The 19,813-nt window shown below is 36.5% G+C and overlaps 1 protein-coding gene across 4 annotated transcripts in view; it reads right to left on the reverse strand.

Moving 5' to 3' along the window:
- Nucleotides 1-11,005: 11,005 nt before the first annotated feature.
- LOC132110542 (protein jagged-2-like) overlaps nucleotides 11,006-19,813 on the reverse strand; it is a 35,029-nt gene continuing 26,221 nt past the window's right edge. For 2 of the 4 annotated variants that reach the window (XM_059517242.1, XM_059517240.1), the window contains 15 exons: nucleotides 19,013-19,186; nucleotides 18,769-18,919; nucleotides 18,443-18,607; nucleotides 18,217-18,330; nucleotides 17,779-17,892; nucleotides 17,585-17,698; nucleotides 17,384-17,500; nucleotides 17,135-17,162; nucleotides 16,824-16,909; nucleotides 16,189-16,302; nucleotides 15,218-15,333; nucleotides 14,589-14,843; nucleotides 14,365-14,496; nucleotides 12,645-12,798; nucleotides 11,006-12,137 (listed from right to left, as the gene is read on the reverse strand). In XM_059517242.1, coding sequence (XP_059373225.1) covers nucleotides 11,671-12,137; nucleotides 12,645-12,798; nucleotides 14,365-14,496; nucleotides 14,589-14,843; nucleotides 15,218-15,333; nucleotides 16,189-16,302; nucleotides 16,824-16,909; nucleotides 17,135-17,162; nucleotides 17,384-17,500; nucleotides 17,585-17,698; nucleotides 17,779-17,892; nucleotides 18,217-18,330; nucleotides 18,443-18,607; nucleotides 18,769-18,919; nucleotides 19,013-19,186 — 2,301 coding nt within the window. In that variant the 3' untranslated portion in view covers nucleotides 11,006-11,670. Of the gene's footprint in view, nucleotides 12,138-12,644; nucleotides 12,799-14,364; nucleotides 14,497-14,588; nucleotides 14,844-15,217; nucleotides 15,334-16,188; nucleotides 16,303-16,823; nucleotides 16,910-17,134; nucleotides 17,163-17,383; nucleotides 17,501-17,584; nucleotides 17,699-17,778; nucleotides 17,893-18,216; nucleotides 18,331-18,442; nucleotides 18,608-18,768; nucleotides 19,187-19,813 lie in introns of all 4 variants that reach the window. The other 2 variants (XM_059517241.1, XM_059517239.1) reach the window with 1 other exon arrangement.

Here is a 19,813-nt window from a genome sequence, read left to right on the forward strand (position 1 = left end):
TGTGTCTGTGTAATAAAAAAAAATTATCTAATGGCAGGTAATGTAACATTGCAACTTCATTTTAGTGATTTAGTGAGGTTAATGAGTTTTCTTTGAAGAAACACATACATGCATATGTTCAGTGATCAGAAGTGGAACAGCTGAGGAATGACTGGACTCATCTGAGCTGCAACCTAACTACTGCCAGAGATATGAGAAAACAGATATATGGGCACAGACACTAACACACAGACACACACTACACTTACAAGTGACTCAATACAAGTGGTTATAGATCTGCAGCATGCATAGGAGGGACATTAATTTCAAATATCAGAACAGCATAGCTGTGGCTTAAAGGGTCATGGCCAGATTTCCGGTGTTGGTGTTACTGTGCACACACAATCTGATTTCAGTTTCAGAGGGACCTCCTACCACAGATGCACGGATACGTGCTGTAGGTATATATGTCTGTATGGAGGAAATTGACAAAGCTGCCAGTGTGTGATGAAATACACCATTTATTACAAATGCACTTTGTATCTAAACCATCTACTCCGCTGCATTCTCACTAATTCACACTTGACACTTAAAGGAGTAGCCTGGAGCATTAACCAGTTTAATGCTTATAACAAGGGCAATTAAGATGCATTGTAGTTTCTCAGTCTGAAGGTTTTTGACATTGAACCTGCAGCTGACACAAAGATAGATGGATATATTGCAATGCATTCATAATTTTCCATAAATATGTTTGCATATAGACAAATGAACTAAAGGTAGGAGAACAAGCAATCTAACATTTGCTGTAACATAATACTTGATTTGAAAAAGCACACACACTCATGGTTTGTTTATGTAAGTGAGTAATGGTTCATTGATATGTTGACAGGGCAGCTGTCTGTATGACAACGGACAGCTGCGTTGGTAAAGACAGCTGAACGATCGCTCAGACACATGTATGTGCTCATAGACACACACTGCTCTTTACTTTGTTTGGTTTACAAAAACAATCAACATGCACCTTATCATACAGTACATGAGTAAAGGGTAAAGACTTAATTTTTTTATGGTTACTATAATGAAGCTTGTGAAGTTGTTAATGGACCAACCCTATACATTACTGAAAACTGTAATGAATGTTTTTTCATTTAATGAACAATAAAATGCAAGTATTGAGACTAGCCTCCTCTTACTTGCTGATTGAATGCGTTTTATATATATATATATATATATATATATATATATATATATATATATATATATGTATATATATATATATATATATATATATATAGTACAGACCAAAAGTTTGGACACACCTTCTCATTCAAAGAGTTTTCTTTATTTTCATGACTATGAAAATTGTAGATTCACACTGAAGGCATCAAGGGCTATTTAACCAAGAAGGAGAGTGATGGGGTGCTGCGCCAGATGACCTGGCCTCCACAGTCACCGGACCTGAACCATAATCGAGATGGTTTAGGGGTGAGATGGACGGCAGACAGAAGGCAAAAGGGCCAACAAGTGCTAAGCATCTCTCGGGGAACTCCTTCAAGACTGTTGGAAGACCATTTCAGGTGACTACCTCTTGAAGCTCATCAAGATAATGCCAAGAGTGTGCAAAGCAGTAATCAAAGCAAAAGGTGGCTACTTTGAAGAACCTAGAATATGACATATTTTCAGTTGTTTCACACTTTTTTGTTATGTATATAATTCCATATATAATTCCACATGTGTTAATTCATAGTTTTGATGCCTTCAGTGTGAATCTACAATTTTCATAGTCATGAAAATAAAGAAAACTCTTTGAATGAGAAGGTGTGTCCAAACTTTTGGTCTGTACTGTATATATATATATATATATATATATATATATATATATATATATATATTGTATAGCGCTTTATACAAAACTGGTTGTGTCAAAGCAACTTTACAGTGTCTAACAGGAAAATATGAGTGTTGAATAGCAAACTGTTCATCTTGCTTTTCTTTTCTTTTCTGCATACTGAAAGGGTGGATCCACCCTAAAATGGAAAAAAGAAAGGAAAAATTGCTTAGCTTGTATTTATTATCCGGGATAGCACTGGATGAGATCTTAATCGTGTCAGTAGAGAGGTGAACCTTAGGAGAAACTAGGTTCAGGTGGGGGCCAGTTCTCCTCTGGCCAGACAAAACCAGCATTGCATGTTTTAATTACAGGCTGCAACACTATATATATATATAATTTGTTCAGCATAACATTATCGGTTTGAACAAACATCTTCTAGTTTCATTGTACAAACCTAAATTAATTGCATGCAAACATTTTTCACAATTTTATTGCATTCAACAAGTTTGTTTAATTGCATACAGAAGTTCAATTTTATCTCAGCCGTGTTCTACGGACAAGGGCATTTTCTATAAATATCACTAACCCTGAGCCTTTAATCACTACACATCATCATCTGTGAGTAACTTCTACACCTGGTCTTGAATCACACAGATTCAGACCCAGCCCCCTGATAGAGTGAAGATAGAGTGGTATTCTTTAACAATCTGTTATGAATAGAGCTTCAGTTAAGAGCTGATCTTTGATCAGTTTTTCCCATTAGCTAGCTAATCTACTCCATTACACATATGGCAACTGTGCAGGCCTCATTTAGGAAATGACTTTTGATGGAAAAGACTTGTGTTTGAGACTATGCTGTAGCTGCACCCTCAGCACTATAGTAATTAAGTGGAGACAAGTGAAGAGGTTTAGAGATGGTAAAGCACAGAATTAAAAAAAAAACTGATTCATTTGTTTTATGATCATTTTGTTATGTTTCATTTCACTGTTCAATTCACTAAAATAGGGTTGAGTGAGTGCTATTTTTTTTTTTGTTGCTATAAATCGATCAGTAATTATGGAGCATGATCTGAACCAGGAGTGTAAAATGAAGATTTTATATAGTGTTCACTTCTATTTACGAACACAGATGTAGCAGAATGGAGACTTAAGTATAATCTTTTGCTTTTAGCTTTTTGACCAATAGAGGATCTATGTAAGTCTACAAAGGATACAAACTTCAAAGTTGCATGTTGCATAAAAGTAGATTAGACCGTATATTTGAAGATATATTGAGTTTATTATTTATCATTTACTATTTTTTTAGAAGTAGAATGTGACATCATATCCTGTTGCAAAAATGTATTGAAAGTTCAGAAGAAATGTCATCTTCTCAAAGTGAAATGTTTCCGCACCTTTAATGAGACATCTGTGCAGCAGTAGGACGTCCAGGAGGAAGATTGAGACATGATACCACATGAATGCCTGTATTACCAATCTTTTAGAAAGAGAGAGACAGGAATAGCCAAGTAAGTAAAAATGTGCGTGCATACATGAGTATCAAATAGCAAATTGTTTAACTTGTTTTTCTTTTCTGCATTACTGTAAGGATGCATCCACCCTAAAATAGAGACAAAGAAAGGAGGAATTGCTTAACTTGTATTTATTATCTTGGATAGCACTGGATATGAGATCTTAATCATGTCAGTAGAAAGGTGAATGTAACACCCTCTGTGTCAGGGCCTGGAATAACACAGGTCTTTTCTTGTCCCAACATCAAATGAAAATCACTCCAGCAGGTTTTTTTTTTATTTTTTCAAATAGAAATTTAATTCAGGGTGTGGCGCATATGTGTGCATGTTAAATGAGATCCATGCTGCTACATGACTTTTGTAAGCACAGATCAACTGAACACACACATGCATGGATGCTTTTGCAAAGTTTACGCTCATGCCTGAAAAGACCTTTGTGATTCGAAAGATTTCATTCACAAAGATTGTTATTCAGTTTGGACAGAATTTAAGTTACGTTACATAATTTAAGTCGGTTTACATCGACATTTAATCTGTTTTAGATCACACGCTTATTATACTCTGAGACGTGATAAATTGCTGATATATGCTAGAAACGTTGGTGCCATCTTTAGTCCTGGAGAATGATTTAGACATGCATGGTTGTTCATATATGGAACAAGGTAAGAGGGCAGATCAAAACATGCCCAAGAATGGGGAGCAGGAATTTAATGATTAATCAGTGTTATAATACAATCACTGTCCATTCAGCTGCTCAGAAACTCACACCTGAAATGCCCAACTATTTGTGGTTGATGCAAATAGTGTTTTTTAGGGCTGCTATTTAGCAATTAAACAGTATTTCATTATTTGGTTTTAAACCACAGTTAGTAATGAAAGTTTTAGGATGAGAGGAGTTTCAGTTGGCAGCTGCTGTAGTTTTCTGCCAGCACTAGCTGAATGAAGTTCATTTGCAAGCAAGAGGAATTCTGGGATGTGTACTGTACAGTGCCAGCATGAAGTCTTAAACCCACAGAGGGTATTTAGCAGCTGTTTCCACAAACAATTAAGGCATTGAGACAAGTGAAATACAGGCGTCGACTCATCTTAAGTCTCCCACTGGAAATCCAAGCATGGATCCATCATGTGTTTCATACACTGGTCTGCATTTAAAATAAAATACTTCAATGCTTTCTTTTTTGTAATGTTCAGAGTTTATCTTTTATCTGAAAATGGTTCGCTGATTATCAACATTTTGTGTGCTGTGTTTGAGCATGTATAGAATTTATTTATATTTTATATTAAAAGAACAGACTATAGATTAAGATCAGGTATAAAAAATAATTAAAAATAAAGCAATATGCACTAAACAGCACAAAACTTCTTTTAAATGGGAATAATATTTTTGTCCACACTGAACATATTGCTGGGATGTTATAGGTTCCCAGCATACATTGCAGCATTCATATATTTTGTGGATACGGTTATACTGAATTACTTTAAACTTTTGTTGTTTTGTAATTGTAATGGTTTGTTATTTGATGTGTTGTGATGTAAACAACCTGTTTGGCTGAATGAGGCATCTTGCTTTTAGTTGATGTACAAATTCAAAATGAGAAAATAAAATGTTATAGGACATTTATGCATCATATTGCCCTTTGTAGAATTTTCAGTTGACGCAACTCAATTTTGAGTTATTACAAATTCAAAGCAAAGTCAGTTTACAGCATATTTTCTGATTTAATTTCTTCCCTCTTTGTCATTCTCTATGACGGAAAATCAATGCCAATAATAACCGAGCATACAACTGATGTTTGCGCGCGTGGTAAATCACTTCCGCGAGAGGAAAACTAAATCGGACTCGAGGAAACGGGAGCCCGCCATAGACTGTATAAAAACATGGACGTAGTGTCCGTGACGTCACCCGTAGACTCCTGAAGTGTGTTTTTGAAGCCTAAAGTGTGTAGAGCGGGCACCTCAGCAGTGCCACAGGCTGATTGCCTCCATGCCACGCCGCATTGAAGCAGTCATTTCTGCAAAAGGATTCCCGACCAAGTATTGAGTGCATAACTGAACATAATTATTTGAAGGTTGACTTTTTTTGTATTAAAAACACTTTTCTTTTATTGGTCGGATGAAATATGCTAATTTTTTGAGATAGGAATTTTGGGTTTTCATGAGCTGTATGCCAAAATCATCAGTATTAAAACAATAAAAGACCTGAAATATTTCAGTTGGTGTGCAATGAATCTAAAATATATGAAAGTTTAATTTTTATCATTACATTATGGAAAATAATGAACTTTATCACAATATGCTAATTTTTTGAGAAGGACCTGTTTAAACAGACCTTGAAAGCCCTTCTGCTTTTGAGAGTAGAACCCGTCCATATAGGGACAGATCTCTCATAAGCCACATATTGAATCTGTTTTTAATTTTTTCAATAATAGGGTCAAAATTTAACAGGCTTCTCTGATTCAAATCTTTACACACCTTTATCCCAAGGTATGTGACATCGTCTTTAATTGGTATTCCACAAATTTCTTTCAGGAAACAATCTTTAAGAGAGAATAAAGTGGACTTATTCTTATTCATCTTCAATCCCGAGATTCTGGAAATTTCTTCAATACATTTAATAACTTCATCTATTTCTTCACTATTTTTAACAAAAATTGTAGTATCATCTGCTAATTGGCTAAGTTTAATCTCTTTACCAAACACTGAAATTCCTTGAAAACTTGCTTTTTTGATATGAGCAGCCATGACTTGAGTAACCAATATGAAGAGAAAAGGTGATATGGGACAACCTTGTCTTATCCCACGGCCCATATCAAATCTCTGACAGGTACCGTGAGACAACTGGACTGAACTATTACAACCATTATAAAGCGTACGAATTGCCTTTTGAAAAAAATGGCCAAAACCAAAGAAGTCAATAACTTTGAACATAAATTGATGTTCAATAGTGTCAAACGCTTTATAGAAGTCAAGCATCAGTTGTATGCCCGGTTATTATTGGCATCGATTTGACGCCACAATTCTCTCTCAGCTTATAAAACAGAAATGTGAGGTTTACTTCAAGTTAAGGTGCTGGAGGCTGTTGGCAGTACAAATGTGTTCACTAAATTATTTTCTTTATGTCTGTGCATGCATTTCAGATTTTAAATTCTACAGCTTAGCATGGAGCTAACATCCAACAAATCAAAGCATGCTCACTCATACACTCATGCCAAAGAACCTACATGTAAACCTTCTACTGTTGACATTGAAGTATAAATTACAGTATGGCAAGAAAAACACACTCCTGAAAAAGACACCTTTCCACTACCACAGACGTGTTACAGGATAAAGTCATTTCAGCCCAGAGTTCAGACCAAGGGCACCAAGCCACCTAACAGAACCTGACAGTGCAAAATCACAGACTGGGGCTCTTCAGCTCCAGTTCTGAAGAGCTAGTTTTCTGAGTACCAATCCTAATTTAACCCAATCTATAATTTCCCAATTATCACAATTTCCCAAAAAATCACAGACTGGGGCTCTTCAGCTCCAGTTCTGGAGAGCTAGTGTCCTGAGTACCAATCCTAATTTAACCCAAACCTTAATTTCAGGTTTTTTTGGTTGGGTTAGAGCTAAACTCAGCAGGACACTGGCCTTCCAGAACTGGAATTGAAGAGCCCTTGATGTCGAACAGTGGTTCCCAACCACATTCCTGGAGGAATAAGAATGAAGATTTTGATGCTTTTTCAACTTTAGTTAGTGTGTAATGTTGCTGTTTGAGCATAAAAAGATCTGCAAGGTTAAAAAGCACAAAGTCCATTCTAAAAGATATATTCTCTTTTAAAGGGACATTAAGTAACTTTTTAGGTATTTTATTATCTAAAATCAATATTTTTATTCATAAATATGCCCTCAATGGTGTACAAATACCTATGCCAATGTTTAAACTAATCCTCGTAAATGAAGAATTTATTATCTTTATATACATGGGACGGGTAGGTCGACGGAGGCTTCCATGTAGTTCCGCCATCTTGCAAAACTATAATAGCAGAGAGGGACAAAAAGTACTAAGCCAACGCGTTTCCACAACGCGTTTTCGGTCAGAGCCAGAAACGCAGGTGCAGAGCAGCGAGAGGCGCTTGAAACTGCACCGGCAAGTTTAAAAGTCTGGATTGCATTCTTATTATGGACCATACATATGCCGCGCCACAGGAGAAGAAAACATCGTCGCCAAAACAAAGTGCTATTAGAAGACATCCTGTCAAAGCTTTTTGGTACATATCGCCTACCGTAGATGCAACACGCATTTGAAAAAGCGAGGCGCTGGAGAGCAAAATTAGTTTGAATGCAAAATACAATTTCACCACTAGATGGGAGTAATTCCTACTTACAGTCCCTTTAACAGAAAATACTTTTGAACTACAAAAACACAGCTTCTTCCAGTTATTGTGATTGTGAACACACTCACTCATTTAAATAATTCCAGCTCACAAGCAAGGCCTGCTTGAGCTGGACTAGAAAAGCTGGAAGAAGACCTGCTGGTGAACATGGTGAACAGATGCTATCTGTGCTTGTAAAGTTTCTGCATAGCCTCTCGTTCATAAATATTCTCAGGGTCTGAATCAGACTCCAATTGATTGCAAAATTGATGCCATTGTTAATATTTACAGCTAAGCAGATGAAACTAGTGATTATGATAAGGGGAATGACATTTCTGGAACAAGCTCTAAGCGGTTCACCAATATCTATACACTGAGCCAGCTAACCAATCACGGTACAATTCGTGTTTCTGAAGGAGGGGTTTCTCCTTCGGAAAGAGGAAGTAAATAAGTTGTTCAAGATAGACTGCGAACAGAGGTGATGCAATCTTGCGCTCCGATTTCTAATGATTTTGCCCATTAATAGTTAAATAAAAAAAATATACTGCAGGACTGTCCTAAGAGTGGTGCAAGGAGCAACCCCAGTTTGGGACAGCCCTGATATACTTTAATATAAAACAGCTCTCAAATGTAATTTCATTTATAGAGCCCAATAGCCCCTGCCACTTTCATTCTATGTGAAACAAGCATGAACTTCTTATTTTTGTGACAAAATATTTTTTGGGCAAACTACAGTACCAATCAAAAGGTTTTTTTTTTTGAAAGCATGTCTCTTACGCTCACCAGGACTGCCAATTATTTAATAAATATACAGGAAAAATTGCAATATTCTGAAATATTATTGTAAATTAACTCTTATCTTAATATATTTTAAAAGGTAATTTATTCCTGTGATGGCAAAGCTGAATTTTCACCAGTCATTACTCCAGTCACATGATCCTTCAGAAATCATTCAAGAAACTTCTCAATAATTTTCTTAGTGTTATCAATGTTAAAATCAGTTGTGTTGCTTAATTTTTTTAGTTTCTATCTTTACTGGTTGTTTGTCAATGCTTTACAGCCTTATCCTCCAGAAAGATCCGGTAATCCAAGGTGAATAGTTTTGAAAAGAAATGGAGGAATTTTTTATGTGGGTGTGTCTTTTTTTCCTTGGGAAATTGAAGCCCTGAGACCCGGGATGAGTTAGAACAGGTTAATCTTTAAGAGAGATGATACACATCGTTACTCTGACTGAGTCAAAACAAAACCTACATTATGTTATCAGTCACGTCAACTCCATGAGGATTTGTCTCTAGCTCTGTGGATTTCACTGTCATGCATGATGTCAGCAGGTGACAGATGAGGTGCGAGCTTGTGTTTTTGGGTCTTCTTTTAAATATAAAAAATAAATGAAGACATCACAAATGTAAAACTGTAAACCTCATAGGTACAAAAGTCTTTAATAAATACTTGTTGGGAAAATCAGACAGATTTAACAAATGAAATGCCAGATTCAGTACGACCATCAGTGCATGCAGAACAAATCATAGCCAGTAATGTGATGGACTTTTTTTCATGTTATGGTAGTGTTTCAATTCCTTTATATTATAATAATGAAACTTTCTTAGAGGAGAGACATGATTCAGAATGTAAATCTGATTTACTGTCACATTTCACTAAAGACACCAAATAAAACACGACAATGAAAACATAAATTGTTCCCTTCATTCAGCCACAGCAACATGCACTGATAAAATTTTTCTTAATTGCATTTGATTTGACCCCAATCAAATATGACAGAACAGGAAAAATACCCCAGCCACCCCAAACAAGGATTTCACATAACATAAATCTTTACTCATTGTTCTTTTGAAAAATGGTATTATACTAATATAGTACCATTTAAAAAATATATAAAATCTGATATTCAATGCAATACTCAGAAGATACACTTTGAACTCAAGTGTTTTCTGTCTTTGACGTGGGTCAATACTCTGGTCCATTTGTGGTTCATTTTGAATTGTAGCATAATAACAAGCAATGGTGCTCTGAAAACATTAAGAAATAAAATCTTCCAAAGACTTCCAACTTAACACCCTGACAGTCTGGGACACTAATATAAAAACAATTATATCAGGACTGACACTGGCTTGAAAATGCAAGTGTTGGACTTTTCTAAAGGAAAAAAAAAGTGCCACTCAAACATGCAGCATAGTTCTTTGAAGTCTTTGAGTCTTTCTCCTGTGAAGTACTGTAGACCTTCACAAGAAGTCAGCTTTTGATCAGTGGCAAAACATTCTTTCAGCAAGGTCAACATGTCCAATCCTTAGTCGAAATTCATTAGGAAAGTCATAAAAACAACACAGATAATCTATTCTAATATGAAAATAGATCATCTATCATTTAAAGTATTTCTTATAAAGTCCCCACAGATAGACTACCAACCTGTGGCCATTTTCCATATTCATATATAAAACATTTTCTGACTAACATAAATAAAAGGAATGACATTGTTGAAAAGGAGAGCGACTGAAGGAGAGAATAAGAAAAAGTTATAATTCTAAGACAATGATAAAAAAAGGTGTCACATAATTTACTAAACTCAAATATACACAGCTATGTCTTTTTTCACTATTTACATATGTACATACGAATATTTTTCATTGAATGAATTATCTCTCAGTGATTAAAGAACTAAAATCATTGTTCCCTACTGTGTGACCAAAAACCTATGTGTTTTGGGACAACACAATAGTGTGTTGACTGAAGTGGCCCTTGATTCTTTACATCATGACTATTCTGTTTATATGGCTAGCATGTGAAAAAAAGGAAAAAAACTAAAGCAATCATTTATAACCATCAAGAGCAGAATACTCTTACTGTCTGGACTGAGTACCAATTCCCAAAGAAGGTGAATTTCAATATAAAAAATTAAGCTTTTTATACTTAACAGTTTACCCAAAAATGAAACTTTTGTCTTCATTTACTCACCCATATGCCGTTTTATTCTCTGTTTAACAAAAATGAATGAGGACTGAGGCTGTCGAACTCTGTATTTACAAAAAAAGCACCTTAAATATGTTTTGAAAATCTGACGTCATACAACAGATTTGTGAGAAGGACAATCTTCAGTCTTTATTCACATAATATCTTGCTATCTGCCCTTGATCTCTTTGATGAGAGTGCTAGAGATTGTCTGATTCATGAACAAATGATTCACTTTTTCAATTAATCAGTTGATCCAGTTTAACTCTGAATGGGCTGGTTTTCAAACTCAGTGACAATGGTTAAAAGCCCAACAGAAGGTAAGATATTAGTGAATAATAATAATGCAAGTTTTTTGCAACATATGGCTCCAGATGACTTGTTATATAACTTAGCAATTTTATGATACTCTTATGATACTTTTCATCCCTTATGAACCTTGAAATCTCCAAAGTTTTGTCTGACTTCCTACACTTTTATGTAACTTTTGTGTTACACAGAAGAAAAAAAGTCATACAGGTTTGGAATGACATGAGGGTGAGTATTAAATGATAACAGAATCTTCCTTTGGGTGACCTATTCATTTAAGTGCAACATTATGAAAAAAAAAAACCCAGGTAAGCGCTATCATGACGGTTCAGTGAGGCACTTGTGTATATATACCTCTGAAAGATTTAACGGCTTCTAACACTTAACTTTGGGCATGTCTGGACATAATCAAAGACACCTTAAAGCTGCCTATCGCTGATTCCTCCTCAGCCCCAAGGGTCAAAGGTCTCGCCACAGTTCACAAACATAATCTTAAAGTTCAGATTTGTGTAAAAATGTCCTTCTTTTCAAGGAAAGTGAGTGCAAGCGTAAAAAAAAAAAGGATTTTGAAAACCATTCTTTGAATTTCGCATTTGCTCCATTTTTGTGACACAAATCTCTGTTTCATTTGACTACAGAATGAAAACAGAATGAAAAGCCCGGCAACTTTCAGATCAGACAGCAAAAAAATACTTATATTTTTCCAGTTTGTCTGGTACTTTCATACGTAATGATCTTTTGTGTGCTCGCTTAATCGCTCGTTCACATTGTTCTTGCAGCGGTTGTCTTTGCTGCTGTAGTGTGTCCTCTTTGGCTGATTTTGGGCTGTAGTGGGAGTAGTGTACACTGTGTCTACTTTAGTGTATGCAAGAGATGAGCACTTATGCAGAACCAGCCCTCTTTCGCTCTCTTCATCTCCCTCTTCCTCTTCTTCCTCTCGCTCAGCTCCGTCTCCAATCCGTTCCAGAGGGTAAAAGAGGTTCTTGTTCTCCTGCAGCGGGTCTGTGTTGTCTTTGTAAGGTGTGTGAGTGCTCAGTAGTGTCCCGCGCTGGTTGTTGATGCTCTCCTCCATCCGCGTGTCCTCTCTTTGTCTAGCTTTCCTGTGTCTTCTGAACCACCACACGCAGACGATGAGACATGAGAGCCATAATACCACAAACAGCACACACAGCAATGGGATGAGGTAACCTGTAGAGAGAGACACACACACACACACACACACAAAAAAACATATTCACTACCATTCAAAAGTTTTGTGTAAACAAGATTTTTTAATTTTAAGAAATTAATATTTTATCAAAAATAAAAAGAATACAAAATTATGTATAGCAGTTTCCTCAAAAAAAAAGAAAAGATAAACGAATTAAGCAGCACAACTGTTTTAGACACGATAATAAAAAAAATCATATATAATATAATATCAGCATATTAGATTGATTTCTGAAGGATCATGAGACACTGAAGCCTGGAGGAAAGACTGCTGAAAATTCAGCTTTGCTATCACAGGAATAAATTATTTTTTTTAAATAAATTCAAATAGAAAACATCTTACCAACCTCAAACCTTTTGATTGTTATTGTTATTATACTATATACATTTAAATATATAGTTTTACAAATAAACTATAGTTTAAATAATAATTATTATGTTAATCGATTTATGTTATGATGTCTAAAAGAGACACATCTGACTCACCGACTTGAGGACGCGGGTCCTGAGATTCAACTCTGACCTCTCTCACAGCAAACAGTAATGTGCTGTTGTGAGGTTTGGACAGAACATCAATGATGGAGTGGACTACATCCTGTATCTGAGCTCGTCCCTCAACAACGGTGTTTTGCTCATATGACTGCAGAAATCAAAAAGAAAAAGAGCAAAACAAAATTTACAAAGTGTCAAGGCCTTTCTTAGCTGTATAGTCCTGTTGTTTTATGTACATTTACATAATTATCTCACTTACAACAACAACAGAGTCAACGTAATGATATTTGGCCCTTAAAAGACAATACACAATGATGGAATATTAGTCAAAAAAAAAAAAAAAACTAAGAGCCAAATTGGAAGAGACACAGCACACACAACCTCACTTCTGAAACAGGCAGACACAGGAATATAAATTTAACCACAAAAATAAAACAGATATAACAAACATTTCATCATGTAGCGAGCAATGAGAAAGTCCTTGTCCTATTAGGATAACTAACAAAGGAAAATCTCATTTGAATCTGGAAATACAGTTTTGTGAAGAAATAATATTACTTTTTTGTTCCCTTTGATTTTATAAGAAAGCATACTTAAATAAAAAACTAAAAAAGGAAAAGTACAGTCAGAGAAAAGGGAAGGAGGAATGATGGAGACATAGATAGAAAGACATAATAAAATAGGAGGAAAGGAATTTAGATGGAGGAAGGAAAAAAGAAATGAAAGAAGTTAGACCTGACTGGGCACGTTATTCACCTTTCCCTTAAATTTCATTGCCAGCCACATGTAATTTGTCTCTGGTAATAGGGTATAACCACGCTGGAGTTCATGGGGGACATCCCAATGCTGGGCTTCAGAACAAAGCACAGTCTTTTGAGAGCTCACACCATAAAAGGTTCCTGCTTCTTTTCCAGAAAACTTTCAATGTTATAACATAAATCTTAACAGCATTACAACATCACAGAAAGAGAAGAACTAAGATTCTGGCCATTAAGGGCTTAAGGTAGCAGAAGGCCAGACCTTTCCCCAAGAGTCTGCATTACTTCAGCAGAGAGTGAAGCAGATAAAGAGAGAAAGACCAGAGTGTGTAGAGCAGGACAGGTGAGGTATGTTAAAGGTTAAAAGCTGAATTTTTGATGTGAAAAAAACATTTAGATTATCAGATCTAACATTTCTACAAACGTTATTTGTAAGCTGTTTGACTATGATTTACAGCTTTTTAAAGAAGTCCAAACTGGAAGAAGGACATGCAAATGTTTTAAAGGAGAGACGAGACAGAAAGAAAGAAATAAACACTTCAAAGTGAAGGCAAACATGTTTTCAGGAAGAGCATGTTGTTGGATGAAAAAAATTCTGTATTTTGATGCACACTGTTTTACACTGCCTTCAGGTTATTTTAGAGTAATTCCTTTTATGAGATCCGCAGACATAAATGTCACCACAGTTGTGTTTGTCAGCATGAAACTTGGTATTTTCGTCTAGGCCCAACTTTTCAAGTAAATGTTTTTATTTGTCAGCATTTAATAAAAGCATCTAATAAAAAAAAAATTATGATATGACAAGAAAACTTGGGTGACAAGAAAAAGCTTTTTGTCTACTTTTATGTCCTGTCTTTTTTTAAAAGTGTTTTTATGTTATATGTCAAGATTTGTTCCTTTTCTTCTTAGCAGCTCTGAGACTGAACATGAGTAATCTTATAGGAAAGTTAGCTCACCATAGCAACCTCCACTGCATTTTGGCTGGAAGGTGATTGGTCACAAAGAATGTAAAGGGTGTGGTCCTTGGCCAGGGTTCGTGTGATTGGCAGATATGTTAGCTGTGTGCAGACACCTTCAGCAGTAGTGCCCTGTTAAACAAGTCCAAAACATTTTGATTGTAAAAATCAAGTGTATCTGAAATAAAGAGCTGTATATATTTCATCTATCTGTCTTTCTGTACCTGCGGGACACTGTCAGAGTCAAATACAAGCGTGACACGAGCACAGTTGTTATCTAGGTAGCCATTGTTGGGAAGGCACCGAGTGCTGAAGGGCTGTAGATGTTCACGAGTGGAGCAAACACCCAGATGATGGCATGGTGGATGAAGGCAAGACAGGAAATGATGCTCTACACACTCCTGTCCTAGTGGACACATGGGACGCTGTAGCTCATCAGAGTCGGACTGCAAAAAGCAGGGCTGACGACCACAATGCACCTGTTGTCACAATTTAAAAAATCTTAATGAATTTATATCTACATAAAGCTAAATAATAAATAAAAATAATAATGAAAATAAAAAAAAATAATTGTAACATAAGTTGCGGGTTCGAGTCTCAGTACTGGAAGAGATTGTAGGTGGGGGGAGTGAATGAACAGCGCTCTCTTCCACCTTCAGTACCATGATTGAGGTGCTCTTGAGCAAGGCACCAAACCAAAAAATATATATATACATGTTATGTTTGTGAGATTAAACAAAATTCAACAAAATTATTTCATTAATGAATTTTCACCTTTTCATCTTATTTTACACTGCATGTGACTGCAATTGGTAGTACAGTAGCACAGTGTGAGGTAGATTGCTGGACTCACTTTAGTACATCTGATGTTTCCGTTCATGCACTGACAGCTGTTGCACTCATCCTCCCAGCGATTACCATGATGAACCTGCAACCCAGAGCGATCGCATGCCTTTCCAATGCCAATAACTACAGATGAAGAGGAACACAGTGAAAGAACGAGAGATCAGATCATGAACATTTCAAGTGTTTAAAGGTCGGAGGTTATTATTATTATTAATACTTCTGTTCAGCAGGGATTCATTAACTTGATCAAAAGCAGTGAAGACATTTATAATGTTTAACATAAATGCTGTTCTTTTAAACTTTCTATCAATCGAAAAATCCTAAATAACAATATTTTGGTTTGTACAAAACTGATTTAGAACAAGCACCAAATCAGCGTATTAGAATGGTTTCTGAAGGATCATGTGACACTGAAGACTGATTTTATCTTTGCCACCATAGAAATAAATTACATATTAAAATAGAAAGAGTAATTTAAAATTGTAAAAAATATTTCACAGTATTACTATTTTCGCTGTATTTTTGATCAAATAAATGCAGTGAGATGGAACAGGGACCTCCATTATATACTGTACATAACTGAATGTTGCAATGTAAGCACATAATCTGCATCAAATAATAAAATGCCATCCCATCAATTTTCATTAAATAAATAATCATAACAATTTACTTAATGCATTTTAATTTGGAAGGGACAATGAAACATTTAGCTGCATGCATTTAGCTGTTTTTGTTTGTTTGTTTCAATGCATATTTAAAAATAATAATAATAATAATAATTCCCACACAAAAGTTGTCAGAGCCCATGCAGTACCACTTCAGGCCCCTGTTGAAGCCACTGAAACAGGCAATTTAGTCTAGTCCAGTTTTGTTTGGCCAAAGTTAAGGTGGGCTCACATGACAGTAGACAGAAAAGATTTTCAACACTTCATTTCTCATAATGCAAACGAGAAGGGTGGTCTGTCAGTGGCAACTCACACTCCTGGCAGCGTGGTCCAGCTCGTCCCATGGGGCAAAGACAGTGATATCCATTAATCTCATCCACACATGTGGCTCCATACGAACAGGGAGAGGACTGACACTCATCTATGTCTAAGATCGAGTGAGTGAAAGAAGTAGAGTGTAAGTCTGAATGTACCGAAAGTAGCATCGGTTCTATTCTTCTGTATTGTGACATACATCTGAGTGAAATGGCTCATTGAAAAAGAAAAGAAATGCACAACGAGGAGTTCAGTTCATTGGTTTTTGATTGGATTGAGGCAGATATGAATGCAGATATGTCACCAGAGAGAAGTCTGTGATTTCACAGGAAGATTTATATTTGATTAAAAATGATGAGCTAAAAAAAAATTTCAATAAAACATAGGCATGAGTGAATTGTTCACAAATTTAATTTTCATTTAAATGCATTTATAAAGTATAGGGTGAATTCCTCTTCATGCTTTAAAGGTGAAATTTGTCATTTTTGCTCAACTAGTTGCACTAAATAAAATGTGTGTGTTCAAACAGGTTTTCCAAACATTCCACTTGTAGATTCATATTTAATATTCATATTTTTATATAAATGAAAATCTGAATCATTATCAGAGATATCTGCATATTTATTTACTCACTAATGCGACAGTCAGGTCCTGCAAATCCAGGTGCACACTCACAGCGAAACCAGTTGATCCCGTCCACACACTGACCCCCATTATAACTACAGAAAGAGAGGGACAGAGAGACAGCATCTGAGGAGTACGAACTTGATCTTACCAGGTTACCAAGATGCATTAACTAGCACCTTTACTTGCCCACGTTAGATGTTTGGGTTTAGAGACATTTATATTCTATACTCAGATTCAAAAGTTCAGCCAAAGTTTTGCGAGTGAATTGTTTACGGGTACTTCTGTACTTCACGTATGTTATCTGTTGCATCACTTACCATGGATGAGGGTTGCAGTCATCGACATCTGAAAACAGAATGAAAACATCTCATGAAGGCAGAACTACCAGATGATATATCAGAACTTGACCTGTCAGGGCAAATCACGGCCTGCCAGCACACCCCAAAGCCCAATTACAGGTTTACACGTGGGAGTATTCACACTTACTCATCCACAAGGTTTAGTTGGCAGATATTTTGGGAATAGTGGGAGAGTTGGAAGAAATTCATAAGTGGGCGTGGCCTAACCTTGAGCACAGGTAGGCCCCTCCCATCCATCTTTACAGATGCAGGTGAAGACGCTGCCCCCTCCAATACAAGTCCCGCCATTTAGACATGGACCAGATTCACAGGAGCTGTTCATGGCTATCGAGAGAGAGACAGAGATAGTCAGAAAAATATAAATGTCTTAATGAGGCCAACAAGGAGGTTTTCCGGTTTCTATCTCACCTGTGTTACAGGTACTGCCACCCCAACCAGAGGAACACGCACATCTGAATGAGTCTCCATGATCATAGCATGTTCCTCCATTAGCGCATGTACTGGAATCACACTGACTGTCTCCTGTAACAACAAATTTACTTTGAGTACTAGTACATACATTTAGAAGCCTGAAATGAAAACTTAAACATAAATTCCCTTACGTGAGTTACACATCTTTCCTTTCCAGTTGTCAGTGCAGCGACAGTAGAAATCATTCAGCAGATCGATGCATATACCTCCATTTAAACAAGGCTCACTGCTACACTCGTTCACCTCTGAAGAGAAGATTATACATCAATCGCAGTTCTATGTGATATATGCTAGACCCTGTACTAAAGCAGACTCAGATCAGCATTGTCAGATCTTGCTAGAAAACCAAGCAAACTGTACTGAGGAAAGAAGCTCGAGGTTGGTAAATTTCAGCAAGACTGCATTTATTTGATCAAAACCGTAATACTGTGAAATATAAAAATGTGAAATACTTAAAATATCATTATTTTTGTGGAAATAAATCTCTATCTAGGGACTAAATGTGTTTAGAGCTCCACTACTATTAAGAGACAACAGCTAAGTTAAGCATGTAGAGCTGATATTTTTACCCAGCTCACAGAGTTGCCCATCAAAGCCATCAAGACAGACACAGTGAAAGGAGTTAATGTCATCAATGCATGTTCCTCCATTCTGACAAGGAGATGATGCACAGTCATTTATATCTGAGTGAGAAATTAGAAAGAAACCCCCATTAATTGATGCTTTGTGTACTGTACATACTGCTTATAAAGTTTTAATCATGGTTTGTGTTTGGATGTGCGTAATATTACTCACTCTCATGACAGTATGTCCCAGTGAACCCTGGTTGGCAGGCACAGGTGAAGTTTCCTCCTGACTGACTGATGCATCGCCCGTGAGGACCACACACATTTGATAAGATGTGCCAAACTGCTTTTGCTGTGCCATTAGTTGTCACAGCAATAGTACAACTGTCAATCACTAATGAGGAAAAGGAACACCATCCAAAACAAAATTAACCAAATATTGGCATCATAGTGTAATATCAGCAACTATATCTAGTGCATTCCTTGCGAATCACACAGCGCTGTGCGCTACTAATTGAAACATAATGCAGGACTTCAATGAGGTCATTTGTTTACCTTGGCAGGTGCTGATTTTGCAGTGGTCTCGCAGCTGACTACATGTCCTCCCCTCATATTCATCTGCGCAGGCGCAGTAAAAATCTCCTTGCATAGAGTGACACTGGCCTTTATTCTGACACGGGTTTGGACTGCATAGATCCACTTGCACCTTCAGAGAGTGTGAGAGACAGAGAAATGAGGAAATGAGCACTTGAGGAAAAGAAAGGTCTTTGTGTGCTTTGTATGTAATTATTGACCTCACCTTGCAGTTGGTTCCGGTGTATCCGTATAGACACTCACACTCATAACCAGTGGCCAACGGATGGCAGCGTCCACCATTTTGGCAAGGGGAGCTGGCACACCTGCTTTGCTGCACTTCGCAGTGTCTTCCCATGAAGCCCGGCTGGCACTGGCACATGTAGCCATGACGACCATCCTAACAAAAACACAGGTGGAGATGATTTGCAGGTGTGCAGGGCAGAAGCCCAAGAAAGCTTTTAAAAGTCAGGGAGCAATTAACTAAGAAATGATAACTTACTCCAATTTAAATTCCATTACATGGTTTTTTCTTAAAGGGATAGTTCACCCAAAACCGAACTAAGAAATGACTTACTTTTTTTCTCTGAGAAAAAAAAAAGGCATTTTGAAGAATACTGATAATCAAACCATTCTGGCCTCTGTTTTATAGACAAAAAAAAAAACACCCGAGACATTTCTCAGAAGAAAATTAGTCATACAGATAACAATCCCTTTAGGAATAACTGCATCCCCAAATATGCTTAATTATCTACAGAACACCCATTTAATTTATTTTTATCTTTACCATTTGCGTGCTCACACCTTTGACAACATCTATTGATTATTTGAGAACAGAAGAAACATGCACATTTTGCGATCCTTAATCTCCATAAAAAGTATGACTTCTGAGTTTAAGTTGTTTATGGTTTATTTCACTGAGTTCTGCTATTATAAAAAAAACACACATACACAATTGTGCATTGTTCTGAGTGCTGGTTGTGAAGGATGCCGTGCAACTGATACAACCCAGAATTTCTAAATAGAC

Source organism: Carassius carassius, chromosome 30 (assembly GCF_963082965.1).
Source record: "Carassius carassius chromosome 30, fCarCar2.1, whole genome shotgun sequence".
In the NCBI taxonomy this organism is placed as follows: Eukaryota; Metazoa; Chordata; class Actinopteri; order Cypriniformes; family Cyprinidae; genus Carassius; species Carassius carassius.